At 40.7% G+C, this 22,031-nt stretch overlaps 3 protein-coding genes across 3 annotated transcripts; all 3 read left to right on the top strand.

Annotated features, from left to right (window-relative positions):
- Positions 1-446: 446 nt before the first annotated feature.
- LOC142431386 (olfactory receptor 7E178-like) lies at positions 447-1,388 on the top strand. The gene has a single exon (XM_075536293.1). It carries the CDS (start codon positions 459-461, stop codon positions 1,386-1,388), a length of 930 nt encoding a protein of 309 aa, XP_075392408.1. The 5' UTR covers positions 447-458.
- A 4,625-nt stretch (positions 1,389-6,013) lies between these two features.
- LOC142441641 (olfactory receptor 7E178-like) lies at positions 6,014-6,940 on the top strand. Its single transcript, XM_075543485.1, is given in 1 exon segment — positions 6,014-6,940. A coding segment is annotated over 1 exon segment (915 nt). The 5' UTR covers positions 6,014-6,025.
- An 8,268-nt stretch (positions 6,941-15,208) lies between these two features.
- On the top strand, positions 15,209-16,150 carry LOC142431394 (olfactory receptor 7E178-like). The gene has a single exon (XM_075536305.1). The coding sequence runs from the start codon at positions 15,221-15,223 to the stop codon at positions 16,148-16,150; it is 930 nt and encodes a 309-aa protein (XP_075392420.1). The 5' UTR covers positions 15,209-15,220.
- The last annotated feature ends 5,881 nt before the right edge of the window (positions 16,151-22,031 follow it).

Genomic DNA, 22,031 nt, shown 5'->3' on the forward strand with positions numbered 1-22,031 from the left:
AGAGAGAATAATAACACCACTGAGTTGACCCCTCAGCATGGTCAACCACAGGAAGCAAAACTGAGAACAAAGGAGAGATGGTAAGAATGGGCAAGAAAGAGAAAGAGACCCCAGAGAGGAAGTAGGAAGGGTGCTGTCACACTCAGGGGATTGTAGCTAATGTCACAAGACAAATTATGCACAAGTTGGTGAATAGAAACTAATTTTGTCCAAGTAACAGTAAACAATAGAAGGGTAAAGACATGGGGAGCATGCGCAGAAACACGAGCATATCACAAACCCCAAGCAGAAAGACTTTGGAGAGAATGGTGTTTCTATAACTGAGTTTGTAACTTAATGTAATGAGGTATTCGTTCCATAAGAATGAACACTTTACTGTGAATTTCTTAAGTGAAGATACAGACAAACGGCTGATGTCCTTTTCCTTTCGACATGTTTTTGAAAGCTGTCTCAGGAACATGGAGTCTCAGAATGTAACGAGGGTCTCAGCATTTCTCCTCCTGGGTCTCTCTGAGGATCCGGAACTGCAGCCCCTCCTCTTTGGGCTGTTTCTCACCATGTACCTGGTCACCGTATTTGGGAATCTACTCATTATGCTGGCAGTTGCCTCTGACCCCCGCCTCCACACCCCCATGTACTTCTTCCTCTCCAACCTGTCCTTGGCTGACATTGGCTTTACCTCCACCACAGTCCCCAAGATGCTTGTGAACATCCAGACAAAGAGCAAATCCATCACCTATGCTGGCTGCCTGACCCAGGTGTCGTTTTATGCCTTTTTCGGATGTATGGACAGTCTTCTCTTGACTTCGATGGCTTATGATAGGTTTGTGGCCATCTGTCACCCCCTGCACTACACAGTCATCATAACCCCCCGCCTCTGTGGCTTACTGATTTTGGTGTCTATTTTTGTCAGCTTTTTGGACTTCCTGCTACATATTTTAATGGTGTCACAGCTTACCTTCTGCATGAATTTGGAAATTTATCAATTCTTCTGTGATCCTCCCCAACTCATCAATATTGCCTGCTCGGACACTTCCACCAGTACCGTGTTACTCTATTTTATTGGTGCCTTCTTTGGTGGTGTCCCGGTCTCAGGGATCATTTTCTCATATATACGAATTATTTCCTCCATTCTGAGAGTCCCATCATCAGGTGGGAAGTATAAAGCCTTTTCCACCTGTGGCTCTCACCTGTCCGTCGTTTGCTTATTTTATGGAACAGTGACTGGAGTTTATCTCAGTTCAGCTGTTTTATCTCCTTCAAAGAAGGGTGCTTTGGCCACTGTGATGTACACTGTGGTCACCCCCATGCTGAACCCTTTCATCTACAGCCTGAGGAACAGGGACATTAAGAACGGTCTGCAGAAGCTCCTCGGCAGAACAACTTAAGTTCAACACTCATGTCATCTCTTTGTGTCTGTGGGTTGGCAAAGAAGGCCAACCCAAGCATCTGCAATCAGAAATCTTTCCTCTTGGGTTACATAATTTTGTAGCTTTCATAGCGTGTTATCTGGTGTTTTAATTTCCTCTATCATTTCTTTCATAGAATTGTTGGAAATACATGGGTAGCATGAATGAGCTTAATAAAATTTCATTACAGCTATGATTCAGGTTTACTGATAGAATGCCCAACTCTATTTCTACACACCTAGTATCTTCATTCTATTGAAGAATCTTCATTCTATAGAATTCCAATCTATTCCCCAGATTCCTTTTTATGTTTAATGGAGCAGTGCATGCTACCTATGTGTGTGAATGAATATCACTGGTCCCCAATCTCAACTTTGTATTGGCATTATCTGGAAATGAAAAACAAAAAACATTGTTGTCTCCTCCCACCAATAAACGTTTTGATTCACCCAGACCAGCCTTTGACTTGAACATCAGATTTTTAAAACACCACCCATAAGGTTTGAATGTGCAGCCAAGGGAAAAATCATTCACCTTTATGGGCCTTTCCTTCAAAAATGAATAGTTTGCTTAAAGTCTTTCACTCCTTATGAGCACAGCTGAGTATTTTAAAACTCACAAGAGGGAAAATGTGAAAGAACTTATCTACAACAGGCAAGGGATTTCCCCAGTGTGCCTGATACTATTTCTTCTCACATGCTTTATTCACACACATCATTGTTGCTGACTTCCCTCTACTTGCTGTCCCTCAAATTCATGGCAATCCCTCGGGCAACAGAGAAAACACTGCCCACTTGTTTTCTGCCATATCCATTACCACTTGCACCATTGTGACCCACAAGTTATCATTGGCTAATATTTGGAAGTAGATCACTAGAACGTTCTTTATACAGTAGCTTAGTCTTGGAACTCTTCAGAAATCTATTCACCATTATAGAATTATGCAAGATGTACTGAAAATATATGGTGACTTTGTATGGATCATAAACCAGCTAGTATACTGCTCCACCTCCTTATTCAGACTCCTCAGGTAAACAAAGATCATTTTATGGGAGTAACAAAGGTTATGGGCAGGAAAGCCATATAAGTGATTAATTGGATTACAATGGACAACTTTGAGGTCAGCAGTTCAAAACCACCAATCACTCTACAGGAAAAAGATGAGGCTAACTGCTCTCATTATAATCCGCAGGGTCAGAAATGCTATATCAGCTCACAAGAAACTGGAATCGGTTTCATGGCAGTACATTGGGTTTGGGTTGCAGTAATTATTTGCACCATCTCTTTGCCCATCTACTCATTCCACCTTGTTCTAGGCCAGATCCATATCTAACCACAATTAACCTGGCTATTCTGTGAGGGACAATATTTACAAAGCGCTTAGCTACTTTAAATTAAATACAGAAACTCAAAATTAATCTTTGCATTTATGACAAAGAAAGATAGTTTTTGATCTTCAATATTCTACATATACCGGTCAGTCTAAACTGTCTATCTTACCACATAATATTTCACCTGCACAGTAATGATAAATTACTATTTCTTTAGGAGCCTATATTTTTCATCATTGTCCTTGCCTGATTTTTTAAATCATTTTATCAGAAGCTCATACAACTCTTATCACAATCCATACTTACATCCATTGTGTCAAGCACATTTGTACATATATTGCCATCATCATTTCAAAACATTTGATTTCTACTAGAGCCCTTGGTATCAGCTCCGAAAATTTTCCCCTCCCTCCCCAGTCTCCCCTCCCCTATGAGCCCCTGATAATTTACAAATTATTATTACAATGCCTGATTTTTTGCAAGGAGTTCACCAGGATTTTCTTCCTAGACCATTTTAGTGTCACATCTCTCTTGCCACCTGTTTGATATTTTAGCAGCACCTAGGCCTCTCCTGACAGGTTGCACATGAGGTACATGAGTTGGGATTCAGATTGCTCTCCCACATGGAAGAGGGGAACTCGGTCCATGAACCACCACTGCTTCTGCCACATATGCTGTAAATTGGTCATCTGTGCTTGTTGATAAAGTATTGTCTCCTTACTCCAAATTCACCCTTCTATAATCTACTCTGTGATGGTGGGGTCAAAAAGAGGAGGATTTTTAAACCACCACGTTTCCTTCTGGCTTTATTTTTATATTCTTCACTAGAGATAAGCACACCTTATTCAACTGGACATTTACCTTATACCTGTTTCCTTATCTCAGGGTGTGGCAACATAGTTCCACACGTCTCTGTCTGTATGGGTGCACTGGTCTTTTTTGGCTTGTCAGTACTTGAACAACCGTGTTACCTGTGTTAAGTTTCCTGTATTCAGTGCTGTTCGGGGTGTTTTCAACTCTATGTGCTGAATTCTGACTGATGAACTCTACAGGGGGAATAAAGGTCTTTGTGCTGCTGCGGTTGTTAGGTGACATCACGGGGAGCTGACCTGTAGTGACCTTATGCACAGCAGAAGGAAACATTACCCAGTCCTGTGCCATCCTCGCAATTGTTCCTAGGGTATTTGTGAAATGTCTAATCTTGTTATATTACTGAGCATACTCAGGGGACAAAAGATGATTTTACATGATGTCTTGATCAAGGTTGTACATTGTTAAAGTAGTAATATCATATTTCTGCTATTTGTGTCTTAAATAGTTCTCTTAGATTTTCAGGAAACTACAAATAAGGTAAAACACTATCTTGGTTTTCATTAGTTCAGGATACCAACTGGTTATATACTTAACAAAAGATAAAAGCCAGTTGCCAGACCTGTCACCTATGGCACCTCTGTGTGGCTCCAGATGACCAACCTTTCAGCTACTGGCTGAGCTCTTAAATATTTCCCCCCCCCAATGCACTTCTATAAAGACCCAAAGTGGGTGAAGTGAGACATTGATCATTGTAAGACATGAAAAATTAATAATAATTTATAAACAAGGGTTCATGAGGGAGGGAAACTGGCGGAGCGAGGGATATTAATGACGAGCCAATACCAAGGGCTCAAGTAGAAAGAAAACATTCTGAAAATGATGATGACAACAAACGTTCAAATGTGCTTGACACAATGGATGGATATATATGTTGTGAGAAGAGCCCCCAATAAACTGATTTAAAAAGAAAAAAATTGATTGTGGTAGCAAGTGTACAATACTGCTTGATGTTATTGAGCCATAGATTCATATATCTGTATTAACTCCCACTAAAATGGTTTTGAAAAAATTAAGGAAAAAGGAGACCAAATCGTCCCTAAATTCAATTATGAAGTCAATGGGCTTGTGAATAGAAAATTACACTCATTTTTAAATGGAAAAGCCAAAAGGAAAAGTGTCTGCTTTTCATGGTAAGATCCTTCAACTTGGAATTCAGAAGCAAGGAATATAGGTGAGCTTCTTTCCCAGAATGGGAGCACTCACCTGGTCGATACTCACCTTCAGGAAGTGATCATTGAAGATAACGGTGCTACATCAAAGAGTAGTGAAGTAAGAAGATAGTGCTATCAATTAGAATGGTGCGTTCGATCTTAAAGGCTTGTATTCAAACACACAGCCACCTTGCAGTCCTATACAAACTCAAGTTGAAAATGAAGAAAAAACAAGTCCTGAAAGCCAAAGTAGAATCTTTAGCATATCCCACCTAAATTTAGAGACCATCTCCAATAGATCTGACAAACTGAATGCTGATTACCTGACCAGATGAGTTGTGGGACGACATCAAGGAGGCCATTACATGAAGAAAGTTAAAGGTCATTATAAAGACAAGGGGGGAAAAGGACTAAAATGGATGTCTTAAGAGACTCTAACCTGCTCTTGAATGTAGAGTATTGAAAATGAATGGAAGAAATAGCAAAGTAAAATAAGTGAAAGATTTCAATGGGTGACTCAAGTAGGTGGAGTAAACTATGACAGTGACATGTACAAAGACTTAGAGTTAGAAAATCAAAAGGGAAGAATACATTCTGTATTTATCAAGCTGAAAAATAAAAAATCTGGAATTAATAATTCAAGCCTTGAGAAATAACATTGAAGGACTCTAAGGGAAAAATATTGAACAATGCAGGCAACATCAAAAGAATATGAAGAGACTGCACAGTTCTTGTACCAAAAAAAAAATGAGCTGACTTGCAAACATTTCAAGTGGAAGCATAAGACCAAGCAGTGGCATTGAAGGAAGTTGCACTGAGGGAATTGGTCAGAACAAAGTTCTAGCAATTGATGGAAAACCACTTGAAATGAGTTGGAACTCACTCAGTTGCACCTAAATATAACAGCAAAAACCAAAATTCCTTTATTTACTACAGATTTTTTCCTAAAAGGATGATTCTTAATTCATTTGCTTCATTTAGAAGGGGAGGGTGGTAACTTACTTGGATCATAGATTTGTATTCTCTAAATGTGCTTGTTCTTCTGACATTCTTCAGCTCTGTGTATCTAATGTGGGGGATTCACATAGACACCAAAAGGACAGAGTTCTAAGGAGAACAGGTTTACAATGACTCAGCAACCTTGCTAAAGATATTGCGGTAAAGTATGAACACATATGGATTTTTTCAATTCCAAATGAGGACATAGTGCCAATTAGTTGTTCCCTTAACTCTTTTATTTTCCAAAAGATGCTTCAGCCACATGGAACCACAGAACCTTACATATGTCTCAGAATTCGTCCTGCTGGGGCTCTCTGAGGATTCGGACCTCCAGCCACTTCTCTTTGGGATGTTTCTGTTCGCATACCTGGTTACTGTGCTTGGGAACCTGATCATCATCCTGGCTGTCAGCTATGATGCCCAGCTGCACACCCCCATGTACTTCTTTCTCTCCAACCTGTCTTTGACTGACATTGGTTTCACATCCACCACAGTCCCAAAGTTGATGGCAGACATCCAAACTCACAGCAGAGTCATTTCCTATGCAGGATGCCTGACCCAGATGTCGTTTTTCATGCTTTTGGGATGTTTGGACAGTCTGCTCCTGGCTGTGATGGCCTATGACCGATTTGTGGCCATCTGTCACCCATTGCACTACCGGGTTATCATGAATCCCCGCCTATGTGGCTTACTGGTTTGGGTGTCCATTTTCATCAGCCTTTTGGTCTCCCAGTTGCACAATTCGGTAGTGTTGCAAGTTACTTATTTCAAGGAAGTGGAAATTGCTCATTTCTTCTGTGACCCATCTCAACTTCTCAATCTTGCCTGTTCTGACGCATTCACTGATAACATAGTGATGTATGTTGTCGGTGCCCTGTCTGGCTTTCTTCCAATTGCAGGGATTCTTTTCTTTTATTATAGAATAGTTTCCTCTATTCTGAGTGGGAAGTATAAAGCCTTTTCCACCTGTGGCTCTCACCTGTAAGTTGTTTCTTCATTCTATGGAACAGGTCTTGGAGTGTACCTCAGTTCAGCTGTCTCATCTTCCCCCAGGAAAGATGCCATGGCCTCAGTGATGTACACGGTGGTCACCCCTATGCTAAATCCCTTCATCTACAACCTGAGGAACAGGGACATCAAGAGAGCCCTGTGGAGCCTTTTCACTAGAGCAAGGTAATCCCTTTGCCTGGAAATCAGTGTCTGAACTGGCCCAGACTGACACTGTGACACCTAGGCAAACCACTAAAAGTGTGCGGCAGAGGAACCGTGGGGGCAGAGCAGGGAGCCCCTGAGGGAGGACAAAGGACAGACTCTGGGGCCAGAGCATGGTACCCCGTTGGACCTAACTGAAGGACACACCTACAGATCCAAAATCAGACCTTGATCTATTTACAGGTTTTTCTTTCTTTTTAATTTTTTCCTTTTAATTAATCTGTTCTTCTATGGGAAATTGGTTTCCTTTTTTGTTGTCATCGCTGTGTTCTCACTCATCACCTATCTTGCTATGGCTTGATTTTAGTTGCATATTATTATCTCTACAGATCTATCTAGAAAAGATAGATTGGATGAATAGTTTTCTGGAGGAGAAAACAATCAGTCGGACAAATGGTTCCAAGGGGCACAGGAGAGGGGGACACGGGGGTAAGGAAGTGGTGCTGACCAAAGGAGGGACAGAGGGGCAACAAGTGATCCAAAATCAGTGGCAAGGAGGCTGTGAGAGGCCTGGTAGGTATTCAGCAAGGGCAATGTAACCGAGAGAAATTACTGAAACCCAAATGAAGGCTGAGCATGATAGTGGGACAAGAGGAAAGTAAAAGGAAAATAGAGTAAAGAACTAGGTGACAAAGGATATTTAGAGAGGTCTAAAGACTGGAATGTACATATGCAAATATATTTATACAAGAGTGTGTGGAAACAGATCTATGTGCATATATTTATAAGTTTAGTATTAAGGCAGCAGATGGACATTGGACCTCCACTCAAGCACTTACTCAATGCAAAAACATGTTGTTCTATTAAATTGGCATTCCAGGATGCACACCTTCCCGACACAATTGCTTAAGGAAAATGTGTGCATAAGCAAATGTGGTGAAGAAAGCTGATGGTGCCTGGCTAACAAAAGATATAGCATCTGGGGTCTTCAAAGCTTGAACATAAACAAGTGGCCATCTACTTCAGAAGCAACAAAGCACACATGGAAGAAGCGCACCAGCCTGTGTGACCACAAGCTGTCAATGGGATCAAGCATCAAATAACAAAAAACCATTTCATTGTAAATGTGGGTGAGTGCAGAGTGGAGACTCAAAGCCCATCAGTAGGCAACTGGACACCCCCTTCCTGAAGGGTTGTGGGGAGGAGATGAGCCAGTCAGGGTACAGGATAGCAACAATGAAACATATAACTTTCCTCTAGTTCTTAAACGCTTCCTCCACATCCCACCCCACTCATGATCCCAATCCTACCTTACAAATCTGGCTAGACCAGAGGATTTACATTGGTACAGATAGCAAATGGAAACACAGAGAATCCAGGACAGAGGACTCCTTCAGGATCAGTGATGAGAGTAGTGATGCCTGGAGGGTGGAGGGAATGTGGGGTACAAAGGGGGAACTGATTACAAAAATCTACATATAGTTTCCTCCCTAGGGGATGGAGCAGAAAAGAAGGCAGGGGGAGATGTTGGAAAGTGTAACATATGACAAAATAATAATAATTTATAAATTATGAAGGGATCTTTAGGTAGAGGGAGTGGGGAGGGAATGGAAAATGAGCAGCTGATATTAAGTACTCAAGGTGCGGACAAATGTTTTGAGAATGATGATGACAACTAATGTACAAATGTGTTTGACACAATGGATGTTTGTATGGATTGTGAAAAGAATTGTATGAGCCCCCAATAAAATGATTAAGAAAACTTTAAAACAATGGAATAGTATCAGATTCTTAGAACCAAAGACCTAAATCTCAATGGATTACATGAAGTTTAAAACAATGAATTTACAGATACCAAATTTTAGATTATATTTTCAATTGAAAGAAGAGACTACATTTTTAAAATAGTTAAAATTAGTTTAATATTACATCATTTTAAGAGGACTTGTGCAACATCACCAAAATTAATTTCTTCCAGTCAAGCCTTAAAATGATTACACCCCTGGGCAACATTTTGAGTGCAGTCTTCGGTGAGGACAACAGAACTATTTAAGTGAGGAATCAAGCTATCAAATAAGTATCACAAAACAAATAGTTTTCTAATGTTCCAGCATTCATTAGCTACACAGAAAAACCAGAATTGATTATGTCTTTTAAATTAGCAAAAATTAAAATCCCCCAAGCATCAAACCAAAACCCACATTCAAGAGCTACTGAAAGTTGTCCTTAGTGACAGAAATACTAATTTAAAAATAGAGTTGCATCCGACTCTTGGCTCCTATGTGCAGAGTAATATTCCCCTCCAACAGATTTCTAAGGCTGTGACCTTTTGGAAGAGGATCATCAAGCCTGTCCTCTAAGGAACCTCTCTCCAAACCCAAAACCCACTGTCCTTGAGTCAATGCTGCCTCACGGTGACCCAGGACAGAGGAGAACTGCCCCTGTGAGTTTCAGATTTTAACTATGTAAAGTAGTAGAAAGCCTCATCTTCTGCTGTTGAGTGGCAAGTGGTTTTGAACTGCTGACCTTTCTGTTAGTAGCCCAGGTGTACCCACTACCAGACCAGAGTGCTGGAACCAATAGGTGGGTTCAATTTGCTAATCTTTCCACTAGTAGCAGAGTTCTTAACCTTTTGCGACACCCAAGGATACAGACGGGATATTCCTTAAATTAGATTTTGAAGTTCATGACTTTGAGATAGCAAATCATGCTCTGATTTTTTCAAATTGGAAAATTAAAAGTGTCTGACTTTTCATGTTAACACCCCTACAATGTAGAAATGAGGAACACGTGAATTTTGGCCTTAGAAGAGCAGGACTCAGATTCCAAAGACAATGGCTTTCTCCTCTGCCTCTGTCATTAATATTAACAAGTCCTCCGAGATTACAGTAATGGGCACCAATTTGGCTAAGTGTGAGCTCTTGGTATTTGGGTCGCATGACCTTGCAATTGTAAATAAACTGCCTATGCAGTCCAGGTCTTCAATTTTCCCATATCAATCCAGCAAGTTCCATAATCATACCTCTTCTCTCAAATGGTTGCCTGCCTCAGAAAGTCCCTGACTGAGTTCTTTTCCTGATAATCCTGCAGAAGGAGCCTCATCCAACATTTCACACCAAGTAGGGGAAGGTTGGTAGAGCAGTCTCCTTGGTCATGCCCCAGCACACATCTAGGGCAGTCCAGTGAGTTCCATGGGAGACAGTGGACAGAGGGACTGGGCAGCACTTTTTTCTCTTCTTCAGGACAAGCAGCACATGTTGGATGGTCAGGTAGGTGGCCATGAAGTGCCAAGCTTCAGCTCAAAGCCTGTGAAATTTCTATTCTGGATGATATTTGAGGAAGTTCATTTGGAATTGAGTTCTTCTGTTGTCCCTTGTAGACATTTCTCCAGGAGGAGGAAATAGGCCCTTCTGACTTAAGACCATCATCACTGTAGGTGCTGACAATACTGATGGCAATGACAGTATCACAAATGCTCATTAAAAGATTCCCAGTGACAGGATTTGCACTAAGTTTCTTATGCACCTTGTTTCCCTTTACAGACAAACACAGAGACAAAAGAACAATATAAATATTGTGATTTTAAAGTAGAGGAAAATCCTTTTGATGTGGCCTGCTGGCATAGTTGCTAAGCATTGGGCTGCTAATGACAAGGTCAGCAGTTAGAAACAAGCAGCCACTCCTTCGGATAAAGAGGAGGCTTTATACTCCCGTGAAGAATTACATCTCAGAAATTCACAGGGCCTGGCCCACCCTGTCCTGTATGGTCACCATTACTCAGAACAAACTTGATTATAGTAAGGTTTTTGTGTGTGTGTGTGTGTGTGTGAGAGAGAGAGAGAGAGAGAGAGAGAGAGAGAGAGAGAGAGAGAGAGAGAGAGAGAGAGAGAGAGAGAGAGAGAGAGAATTACTGGCCATTGTCTCTCTGGCCAACATAAGCTGGCATCTCATTTCCCTAATCTCTGCAGGCAAACATCCCTGCTCACTGTGCTCTTTGGTTGGGTTCACTGCAAGGCACAGCAGTGGAGCTTCTTGGAGCATTAGTGATTGAAAGTATGTCTGAAATCCAGGGATTCACAGAAAGTTCTGGCAAGTTATAAATCAGGACAGATCTTTATCTTGTCCTAACTCCTGCATTTTATCTCAGCTGTCCTCTTTCTGCTTCATGATTGCACACTGGTCCCTTATAATGTAAAAGGGATAGGTCTAGGCAGGCTCTCAAGTCCAGTTTCGAGTCGGGAGGCTGAAATCCGTTTGAAGTTGTAATGTTGATGAACATGTGGTTAGGTTCTCTGCATCTCTGTTTTATGCATTTGGAAATAGGAGAAAACCAAGTGAAGCTGTTTAATGCATGGTCCTCCGAGAACTCTACTTTAATTTGAATCCAGTTTGTTCTCATCATTACCTTTGTGGCATAGGCAAACATTGATGAATCTCCCCTTTGTCATCTCAGTTGATATATAAATGATAGCAAAGATCTGTGTTGCTGTAAGGATTGAACAGGTATTATATATCACACACATTACTGAATATGGTGACTGAAATTATTAAATATGTGATGGATATGTATAGTAAAGCAAAAATTCTAGATGTAATTGGAGCCAAAGATTTTCTTTTTATCTGGATTCCTGAAAGGACATTCCCCTGTCATTCTTATGTGAGCAGAGAGTGAATGTTTGCAAGGAAACAACCAAGACTCCCTCGTCTCTGATTCCCCAGAACCTCTCCTTTGTTTGTCAGAGACTAGACTGCAATCACACAGACAGCAGCAAGTCTACGTTAAACAAAAACAGACCTTTGTTCTTTGAGTCACAGGAACACAGGGTAGGTTGCATGGCTTCTACATGCTGATTACTTTCTTTCATACAAGGATGTCCTTTAGGACTAGCCAATTGAAACCCACTGATCTCGGTAGTGGAGTAGTTAGGAGTTGGGCAAAGTCAGCACTTTGAAACCACCAGCCAGCTTTGGGGAGAAGTTTGGGGCTTTCTAGTCCCCAAAGAACTCAGAAAACTATAGGGAAAGTTCTACTCTGTCCTATAGGTCACTATAGTTGGCATTGACTTCATGCAGGACTTAGGAGGCTCCAGAAACCCTTTATGGAAACAGAGCAGCTGAGAAGTTTCAACTGCTGATGAATTTGCAGTCAAATACTTAACTCTTAGGGACAAGATCAACTAGAGCCTGAATATGTGGATTCTTTATGGAATCTATTTCTGTCCATTTAATATGATGCACCATGCACCATCTCCAAGTAGTCTGGAAAATTGTGGATATTTTCATAGAAATTAAAGAAAACTCAACTAAAAGAAAAAAGAAAGGGGAAATAATCACATAGTATTTAAGATTTCTCCACATCATAATCTCAGCACATCGTACACTCAAATTTTCTGCAATATGATATGATTCTATATTTTGCATATGAGTGTAATCAAATGAAGGACATTAAATACCTTGTGACATTACATCTTGTCAATGATATATATCCATAGTGACTAAAATTCTGATGGAAAACCAACGATCAAATATTTGCTCTGTCACACTTTTATTACTCTCCACCCACATCTTAGAGATAAAGTAATTATCCTCATTTTCAGCTAAAAGCACCAACTGAATGCAGTTGAGAGATGAACATGCACCTCAAGCTTAATGTTCAAAGATTGGTCTATAAACTCCATCCTCCTGAATTTTAGTTCCAGGCCTCTGTCTCCCCATCAGAGCTGATGGTGTGTGTTCTGTTTCAACCCTGCTTTAGTTTCACATCAGCAAACAGAGGCAGAACTTTTCATTTTCCTTCTTGCAGTTCAGTGACCTGCTCTGTGAATAAGAGAATTGGTCTAATAATATCCAACTAGGGGCAGACAGGCAGAAATGATGCGAACAGGAAGCCACTGGGAACATTGATAAGCTGTTGAATACAAAGATCATGATCCACTCCATAAAGCCTCATGTATTTCACAGGGAAAAGCTGAGAGAAATATATAGATAGGTAGGTAGGTAGGTAGGTAGGTAGGTAGGTAGGTAGGTAGGTAGGTAGGTAAGTAGGTAGGTAGGTAGATAGATAGACAGACAGATGATAGGAGGAATGGGAAGGGAGACAGAGAGGAAGAGAGAATTTGGTTATTGGCTTACTGGGGACTTCATGGCACAGACTGTGGATTGTAGTAGAGCTTTCTATGATTAGTATGTATTTTATTACTTATAGAAGATGGCAATTTTTATGTGTATCTATGATGGAATGACTATTCCCACAGAATTTTCATATGTGCTTATATTTTCATAACTTCACAATAAACCATGCAGTATTAGGTGACATTTTTTATTGGGAAAAATATTCATGTCATTAGCAAATTAGGACATCCATTTATTTTCTTACATCTCATCCAAACTATGCTGTGTGTGCATGTTGTTGTTGAGTCAGACCTGATCCAACGTCCACCCCCACCCCCCCATGAAGAACATAATGAATCACTTCCCTGTCCTGCGTGCATGACATCATATAAAAATTCACCATTATGCCCTATGAATAGAGGGACCCTAAGTTTCATAGGAGAGTTCGTATAAGACGTTGACAAATAATATGGCACCTTTCCCAGTAATACTACGCATCATTAAGGTGTTTGAAGCAAAAGTTCGTACTGCATCTCAAGTTAAAACACAGTGCTGTAGTGAATGAGAACATCAGAGTATATTTTTAATATTATACTAGTTAGTCACCTTTCCAAGAAAAATGTTTACAGATAAAAATGATTCAATGTTATTAAGAAAGCATTAAAGGGACAATGTTGCAGCTGTTGTGAGGTGCTGTCAGACTCACTGAGGAGCTCCTGTATCCACAGAAGGACACAACCCTGGTCTGGCTTCAACCTCACAACTATTCTGCTTGAGCCGTGGTTGTTGCCACTGTGTCAACCCGACTCATCAAGGGCCTTCCTCTTTCTCTCCAACCCTGTGTTTAATGAGCATAACATCCTTTCCCAGGAGATAATCTTTCTTCATAACATTTCCATCCTAAATATGTGGGGTTAAGTCTCCTCTATCAAATATATATTTCTGGGAGAAAGATGAGGCTTTCTACTCCTATAAAGAGTGACAGTCTCAGAAACCCAAGGGGACAGGTCTCCCCTGTCCTATATGGTCGTGATGAGTTGCCTTTGACTTGATGGTAGTGAATTCTGGTTCAAATATATACATGTATTATATTTAAATACACATGTATACATATTTGTGGGGATAATTCTAATCTCACAATGATTCAGACTGCATATCTATTAAATATTTAGAGATCACTGTTGTTGCAGGATTGTATATACAATAAATGTGTTTACCTCTGTTGCCTTTAATGAGAAGGACATTTCTTATTGTGTCTGTTTCCTTTATGGAGGTGGGGTTTAACATTTTACTTTCAGTGTATTTTTCATCCTAAAATGTCCTTGCTTCTACCATTACACAGCCCTGTGTCTCTACAATGTGTGTGTACCAGCAAACACCTTGAGAGAATGACTCTTTGGGCTTGAGGACTTAGGACCACGGACTTAAGACACATTAGGACAACTGACACAGTAAAGTCCACAATTCCTCATCCTAATTTAGTGTGTACTGACTAGGATGTTAAAATCTTAACAGCCATCAATGATGCACATATTGGTCTTTCCTCATCCAGAGCAAAGACAAGTTGAGGACAATAAAGACGGGTGGGAAAAAATTAGTAGAAGTGATTACTGGGAAACACAATGTTTCCCATAGACCTGGAAGACACCCCACTACCTGTATTGACCAGAGGAAAGCCACCTCCAAAGATCAACTGTCAGAAAAGCAATAGACAAGCCTATAGAGAGAATAATAACATTATATAGGTGTTTACCCCTCAGCATGGTCAACCACAGGAAGCAAAAATCAGAACATTTGTCTGAGAACAAAGCAGAGAAGGTAGGAATTGGAATGAAAGAGAAAGACAGACCCCAGAGAGGAAGTAGGAAGGGTGATGTCACACACAGCAGATTGTAACTAATGTCACAAGACAAATATGCACTAGTTGTTGAATGGAAACTAATTTTGTCCAAGTAACACTAAAGAGTTAAAGAGTGAAGAAATAGGGAGCATGTACAAAAACACGAACATATCATAGACACCATGCGGAAAGAATTTGGAGAGAATGGAGTTTCTATAACTGAGCATTATAACTCAAGGTACTGAGGTATTCGTTCTATAAGTATGGACACTTTACTTTGTATTTCTTAAGTGAAGATACAAATGGCTGATGTCTTTTTCCTTTCAACTGTTTTTTCAAACCTGTCTCAGGAACATGGAGTCTCAGAATATAACAAGTGTCTCAGCATTTCTCCTCCTGGGTCTCTCCGAGGATCCGGAACTGCAGCCCCTCCTCTTTGGGCTGTTTCTCACCATGTACCTGGTCACCGTATTTGGGAATCTAATCATTATGTTGTCAGTTTCCCATGACTCCCGCCTCCACACCCCCATGTACTTCTTCCTCTCCAACCTGTCCTTGGCTGACATTGGCTTTACCTCCACCACAGTCCCCAAGATGCTTGTGAACATCCAGACACAGAGCAAAGCCATCACCTATGCTGGCTGCCTGTCACAGGTGTCTTTCTATTCCTTTTTTGGATGTATGGACAGTCTTCTCTTGACTTCGATGGCTTATGATAGGTTTGTGGCCATCTGTCACCCCCTGCACTACACAGTCATCATAACCCCCCGCCTCTGTGGCTTACTGATTTTGGTGTCTATTTTTATCAGCTGTTTGGACTTCCTGCTACATATTTTAATGTTATCACAACTTACCTTTTGCATGAATTTGGAAATTTATCAATTCTTCTGTGATCCTCCTCAACTCATCAATATTGCCTGCTCGGACACTTTCTCCAGTACCGTGTTACTCTATTTTATTGGTGCCTTCTTTGGTGGCGTCCCGGTCTCAGGGATCATTTTCTCATATATACGAATTATTTCCTCCATTCTGAGAGTCCCATCATCAGGTGGGAAGTATAAAGCCTTTTCTACCTGTGGCTCTCACCTGTCAGTCGTTTGCTTATTTTACGGAACAAGTGTGGGAGTATATCTCAGTTCAGCTGTTTTATCTTCTTCAAAGAAGGGAACTATGGCCACTGTGATGTACACCGTGGTTGCCCCCATGCTGAACCCCTTCATCTACAGCCTGAGGAACAGGGACATAAAGAAAGCTCTGCAGAAGCTACTTAGCATAACAACTTAAGGTCAACAACCGTGTCATTTCTTTGTGTCTGTGGGTTGGGAAAGATGGCCACCCAAGCATCTGTAATCAGAGATCTTTTCTCTTTGATTACATAGTATTTTGCTTTCATAGCGTCCTATATCAAGTTTTAATTTCCTCTCCTTTTCTTTCCTAGAATTGATGCAACTATATGGGTAACATGAATGAGCTAATAAAATTCTATTAGAGCTATGATTCAGGTTTCCTGATAAAATGCACATCTCTATTTCTACACACCTAGAATCTTCATTCTATTGAAGAATCTTCAGTCTATAGAATTCCAATCTATTCCCCAGATTCCTTTTTGTGTTTAATGGAGCAGTATATGCAGCTTATGTGTGTGAATGAATGTCACTGGTCCCCAATCTCAACTTTTGTATCGGCACTCTCTGGAAAATGAAAAGCAACGACAACAACAGAAACAACATTGATGTCTCTTCCCACCAATACAAATTTTAATTCACCTGGACCAGCCTGTGACTTGAGTATCAGATATTTTAGGCAACATCCATGGTTTCAATGTGCAACCAATAGTGAAACCACTGATCTTTATGTATTTTTCCTTTAAAAATAACTAGTTTCTTTGAGTCTTGCATTCCTTATGAGCACAAGGTGAGTATTTTAAAACTCACAAGAGGAAAACTGTGAAAGAATTTGTCTACATCAGGCAACGGATTTACCAGAGTTTGCCTGGTAATATTTCTTCTCACATCCTTTATTTACGGACATCACTGTTGCTGAATTCCCTCTACTTGCTTTCACTCCAACTCATGGCAATCCCATGGGCAACCAAGAAAACATCACCCACTTGTGTTTTGCCATATTCCTTACCAAAGAGACCATTGTGACCATCAAGTTATTGCCTTATACTCAGAAGTAGATCACTAGCATGTTCTTTATACTGTATCTTAGTCTTTAAACTCTTCTGAAATCTACTCACCATTGTAGAAACATAGAAGATGTACTGAAGATATATGGTGACATTGTATGGATCATGTATCAGCTAGAATGCTGCTCCACCTCCTTATTCAGACTCATCAAGAAAACAAAGATCATTTTATCGGAGTAACAAGGTTTATAGCTTGGAAAGTCATATAAGTGATTCATTGCATTGCAATGGACAACGTGGAAGTCAGTAGTTCAAAACCACCAATCACTCCACAGGAGAAAGATGAGGCTGTCTGCTCTTGTAAACATCCGCAGCATCAGAAACCCTATAGAGGCTCGCAAGATTCCAGAATCAATTTCATGGCAGTAGATTGGGTTTGGATTGCAGTAATTATTTGCACCATCTCTTTGTTCATCTTCTCATTCCACCTTGTTCTAAGCCAGATCTATATATAACCAGAATTAATCTGGCAATTTTGTGAGGGACAATTTTTACAAAGTGCTTATCTACATTAAATCAAATATAAAAACTCAAAATCAATCTTTGATTTTATGAGAAAGATAGTTTTTGATCTTCAATATTCTACTTATACTGGTCGGTCTAAACTGCCTATCTCAAAATCTAATATTACACCTGCACAGTAATGATTAATGATTACTTCATTAGGAGCCTATATTTGTTCATCATGGTCATTGACTGAATTTTTTTGCAAGGAGTTAACCAGGATTTTCTTCCTAGACTGTCTTAGTTTGTCATTTCTCTTGCCACTTGTTTGATATTTTAGCAGCACCTATGCCTCTCCTGACAGGTTGCACATGAGGTACATGAGTTGTGATCCAAACTTCCCTTCAACACGGAATAGGGGAACTCACTCCATGAACCACCACTGCTTCTGCCACGCAGTCTATAAGTTGATCATATGTGCTTGTTGATAATTTATTGTCTCATCACTCCAAAGTCACCTTTTTATATTCTACTCTGTGATGATGAGGTCAAAGAGAGGAGGATTTTTAAACCACTGTTTCCTTCTGGCTTTATTGTTACATTCTTCACTAGAGATAAGCATATCTTATTCAACTAGTCATTTCCCTTATACCCGTTTCCTTAACTCTGGGCGTGGTAACTTAGTTCCACAGGACTATGTCTGTATTGTTGCACTGGTTCTTTTTTGCTTGTCAGTACTCGAACAACTGCTGTACCTGTGTTAAGTTTCCTGCATTCAATGTCGTTCATGTTGTTTTCACCTTTATATGCTGAATTCTGACTGATGAATTCTACACGGGGAATAAAGGTCTTTGTGTTGCTGTTGTTGCTAGGTGCCATCAGGGGTATCTGACCCGTAGTGACCTTGTGCACAAGAGAAGAAAACCTTACCCGGTCCTATGCCATCCTCATAATTCTTCCTAGGGTATTTGTGAAATGTCTCATCTTGTTATATTAAACAGCATACTCAGGGGGGAAACATGATTTCACATGATGTCTTGATCAAGGTTGTATTCATTAAAGTAATAATATCATATTTCCATTAGTTGTGTCTTAATTAATGCTCTTAATCAGTACACTAAAATTCAGGTGAAAACTTATCCTATTTTTCATGAGTTTAGGATACCAACTGGTTATATATTTAACAAAGGGATAAAAGCCATTTGCCAGGCCTGTCATCTATGGCACCTCTCTGTGGATTCAGATGACCAACCTTTCAGCTAGTGGCTGGGCACTTAAGTATGTGCACCACCCAGGAACTCCTAAAACGACCCAAAGTGGGTGAAGGGAGACATCATTCAGTGTAAGACATGTAACTAACAATAATTTATAAACTATCAAGGGTTTATGAGAGAGGGAGGGAAAAATTAGGAGCCAATACAAAGGGCTCAAGTAGAAAAGAAAATGTTTTTAAAACGATGGTAATAAATGTACAAATGTACTTGGCACAATGGATGTATGTATGGATTGTGACAAGAGCTGTATGAGCCCCCAATAAAATGATTTTTTAAAGAAACTGATTGTGGTTGCAATTCCAAAATACTGCTTGATGTTCTTGAGCTATAGAATGACCTGTATTAACTCCCACTAGAATAGTTTTGGGGAGAAAATGTTAAGAAAAAAAAAGACCCAATCTTCCCTAAATGAAATTATGAATCAATGGGGTTGTGAATAGATAATTGCACTCATTTGTAAGTGGAAAAGTCAAAAGAAAATGTGTCTGGTTTTCCTGTTGAGATCCTTCAACTTGGACGTTAGACGCGAGGAATACAGGTGAGTTTATTCCTAAGAATGGGAGGGCTCATCTGCTTGATACTCACCTTCAGGAAGTGATCACTGAAGATAAGGATGCTACATCAAGTTTGGTGACATACACAGATGTTGCTATCAATTGGAAGAGTGTCTGGGATCTTAAATCTTATATTCAAACAAACAGCCATCTAAGTAAGAATTCCGCTAAATCCACATAAATGAAGCACAAAATCCTATGTGATTCAAAGATGACAGATAACAAAATCCAAGTATGCTGATATTATCAGAGCTTATTTGTGAACACCTAATTTGTAGAAGGCTGTGGAGGACAGTGGGAGACCCAAATCCATCTGCAGACTCTCTGGTCAGCTTAAACCTCTGGCAGATCCCCTCTGGTCATGGTCAAGGGATGATAACAGTTTTGCTATCAGACATAGATTATTGTAAACCTGATTATGGTGCATGGAACTACAGTATGATGACACCTGATCAGTTGACATCCCTCTAGAGCCAACTTGAATTAGCTCTAAGTTAAAGTATGTCTCACCTGTTCCAAGACATAAATTTTCTCCCTGGCTGTGTCAATCTGGGTAAACTAGGAAAACAAATCCACAAAAACTCATATGTATAAGAGAGAATTTTTGACTTCGGGGAAGATGGAGACGGAACAACACATACCAGAGTGACTCCGCAGAAATCAGCCCAGGAGAGTTGCTTAGAGGGAAATTCAACACTGCTGGATCGCCAGAGGAGCATCATAAAGATTAGTAGACACAGACCCACAGGTTTTGAGGGGCTGGGGCTTTTGGCTTACCACAGTGGAGGCAAGCTAAGGTATGACCTTAGCCCTGCCACCATCTCTGCCTGAGCCAGGATCATTTGGAGCCCGCGGAGGGGCTTAATATCAACACAGCCACAGTTTGCTGCCACCTGCCTCGGGGCAGGGACTAAACCCTTGTAGCTCCATGGGCAGAGATTGGGGTTCAGCTACATTGTTACTTTTATTTCCCTCTCTTCTCTCTATCCCACACAGTCTCAGGGTGCTGCACAGGGGCTTTTTCTCAACACAGCCACAGATTGCCGCTGCCAACTTAGGGCAGTGACAAACCCTTGCAGTCCCACGGGTAGGGATTGGGGTTCAGTTGCATTGCTACTTTTGTTTCCCTCTCTGCTTTATATCCCCCCACAGTCTCCGTGGGCTTAATTTTTTTCTCCTGTCTCTTTCCTGTTCTTTCACACTCCACTGCTGACTTCCAGACCACTCCTCTTAGCCTAGCGTATTTACACCTGCACCATACCAGCTAGGTGAGCTCCTCCCTGTGCAGCTAGTCTAAGGCTGGGGAAAGCCCTGTCGACATCCACCAGGGGGTACTCCACCCAACTTCTTACCAGGGAATTCCTGCCTGTGTTCCTGGGACTCTAAAGCAGCTGGGCCAACACTCGTCTACATCTCAAGCTTCTGCAGGAACCTCTGCCCAACCTCCGCAACACCATAGTGGGCAATCACCAGTCTTCTGGTGCACTCTCCTGAGAGGGAAGCTACAGGAGGATAAAGTGGTAGGTTAATTCCATAGTGAAGTTAACTGTAGGCAATTTGAAAAGCATTCCTACAAGTTTCCCAGGGAGAGCCACTGCTCTTAGATTCCCTGGAAAATTGCACCTGGCTCCTCTAAAACAACACAACACAAACAGACATTAGCCCCAATGACCGCAATAACAAAACAGTAGAAACAAAAGGCAATGGCAAAAGATGTCATGAACATAATGACATGCACAGAAGAAGCAGATATTGAGCTGCCACAGAAAGAAATTTCAGATTGCTGCTTGGAGGCATACAGGATATGAAGGAAACAATGCAGAAAATGATGAAATGATAGAGGGGATAAAGTCCATACACCAAAGGGAAATACAAGAGCTTAGGGAGCAGATAACAAAAAACAGTAGCAGACACATGGACCGTAAAAATGGCTGGAGGAAGCAGAGAACCGCATCAGTGACTTGGAGGACAGCCAAGCAGACTTTCACAAACGCGAACAAAAATCTAATAAGATCATCAGAGAAGCTGAAGAAAACCTAACAGCTATGTCTAATGCTATGTAGAGGAACAGCATTAGAATTTTTGACTTACCGGGGGAAGACACAACAAAGAAGTCACCTGCAACAATAGTGAGAGAATTCTTGGAAGAAAACTTCCCGAGCTTAATGAATTAAAAGCAGGCATCAGGAGGCTGAAAGAACACCAGCTAGACTGAATCCCAAGAAGAAGGCACCAAGGCACATAAGAGTAAAGCTATCCAACTTTGAGGAAAAGGAGAAAACCATGAGAGCAGCTAGGATAAAACAAATAATCATATACAAAAGTTCCCAAATAAGAATATGCTCACACCTATCAGCAGAAACTATGAAGAAGAGGAGAGAGTGGAGTAACATATTCCAAAAATTGAAGGAAAATAAAGCAAACCCAAGAATAGTCTACCCAGCCAAATTATCTATCAAGATAGATGGAGAATTAAGAGTTTTCCCAGACAAGTCAAAACTCAAAGAATACATTAGAAGAAACCGAGCCCTACATGCTCCTTGTCGACCCAGTATTGGCAGAAGAACAATACTCACCAAGCATAAATAAGAGACCGCCACATAGAACAACCTCACCCAGAAAGCAACAAAGAGAAACCAGACCCCAAGATAGCATTGGTTTAGGGATGGAAAAAAGTCAAGAATGATACACACACACACACA

The sequence above is a fragment of the Tenrec ecaudatus genome, chromosome 1 (assembly GCF_050624435.1).
Source record: "Tenrec ecaudatus isolate mTenEca1 chromosome 1, mTenEca1.hap1, whole genome shotgun sequence".
Taxonomy (NCBI): Eukaryota; Metazoa; Chordata; class Mammalia; order Afrosoricida; family Tenrecidae; genus Tenrec; species Tenrec ecaudatus.

What these genes read in the sequence shown, in the direction of transcription:
- LOC142431394 (XM_075536305.1), top strand. Translation starts at nt 15,221, where the DNA reads ATGGAGTCTCAGAATATAACAAGTGTCTCAGCATTTCTCCTCCTGGGT.
- LOC142431386 (XM_075536293.1), top strand. Translation starts at nt 459, where the DNA reads ATGGAGTCTCAGAATGTAACGAGGGTCTCAGCATTTCTCCTCCTGGGT.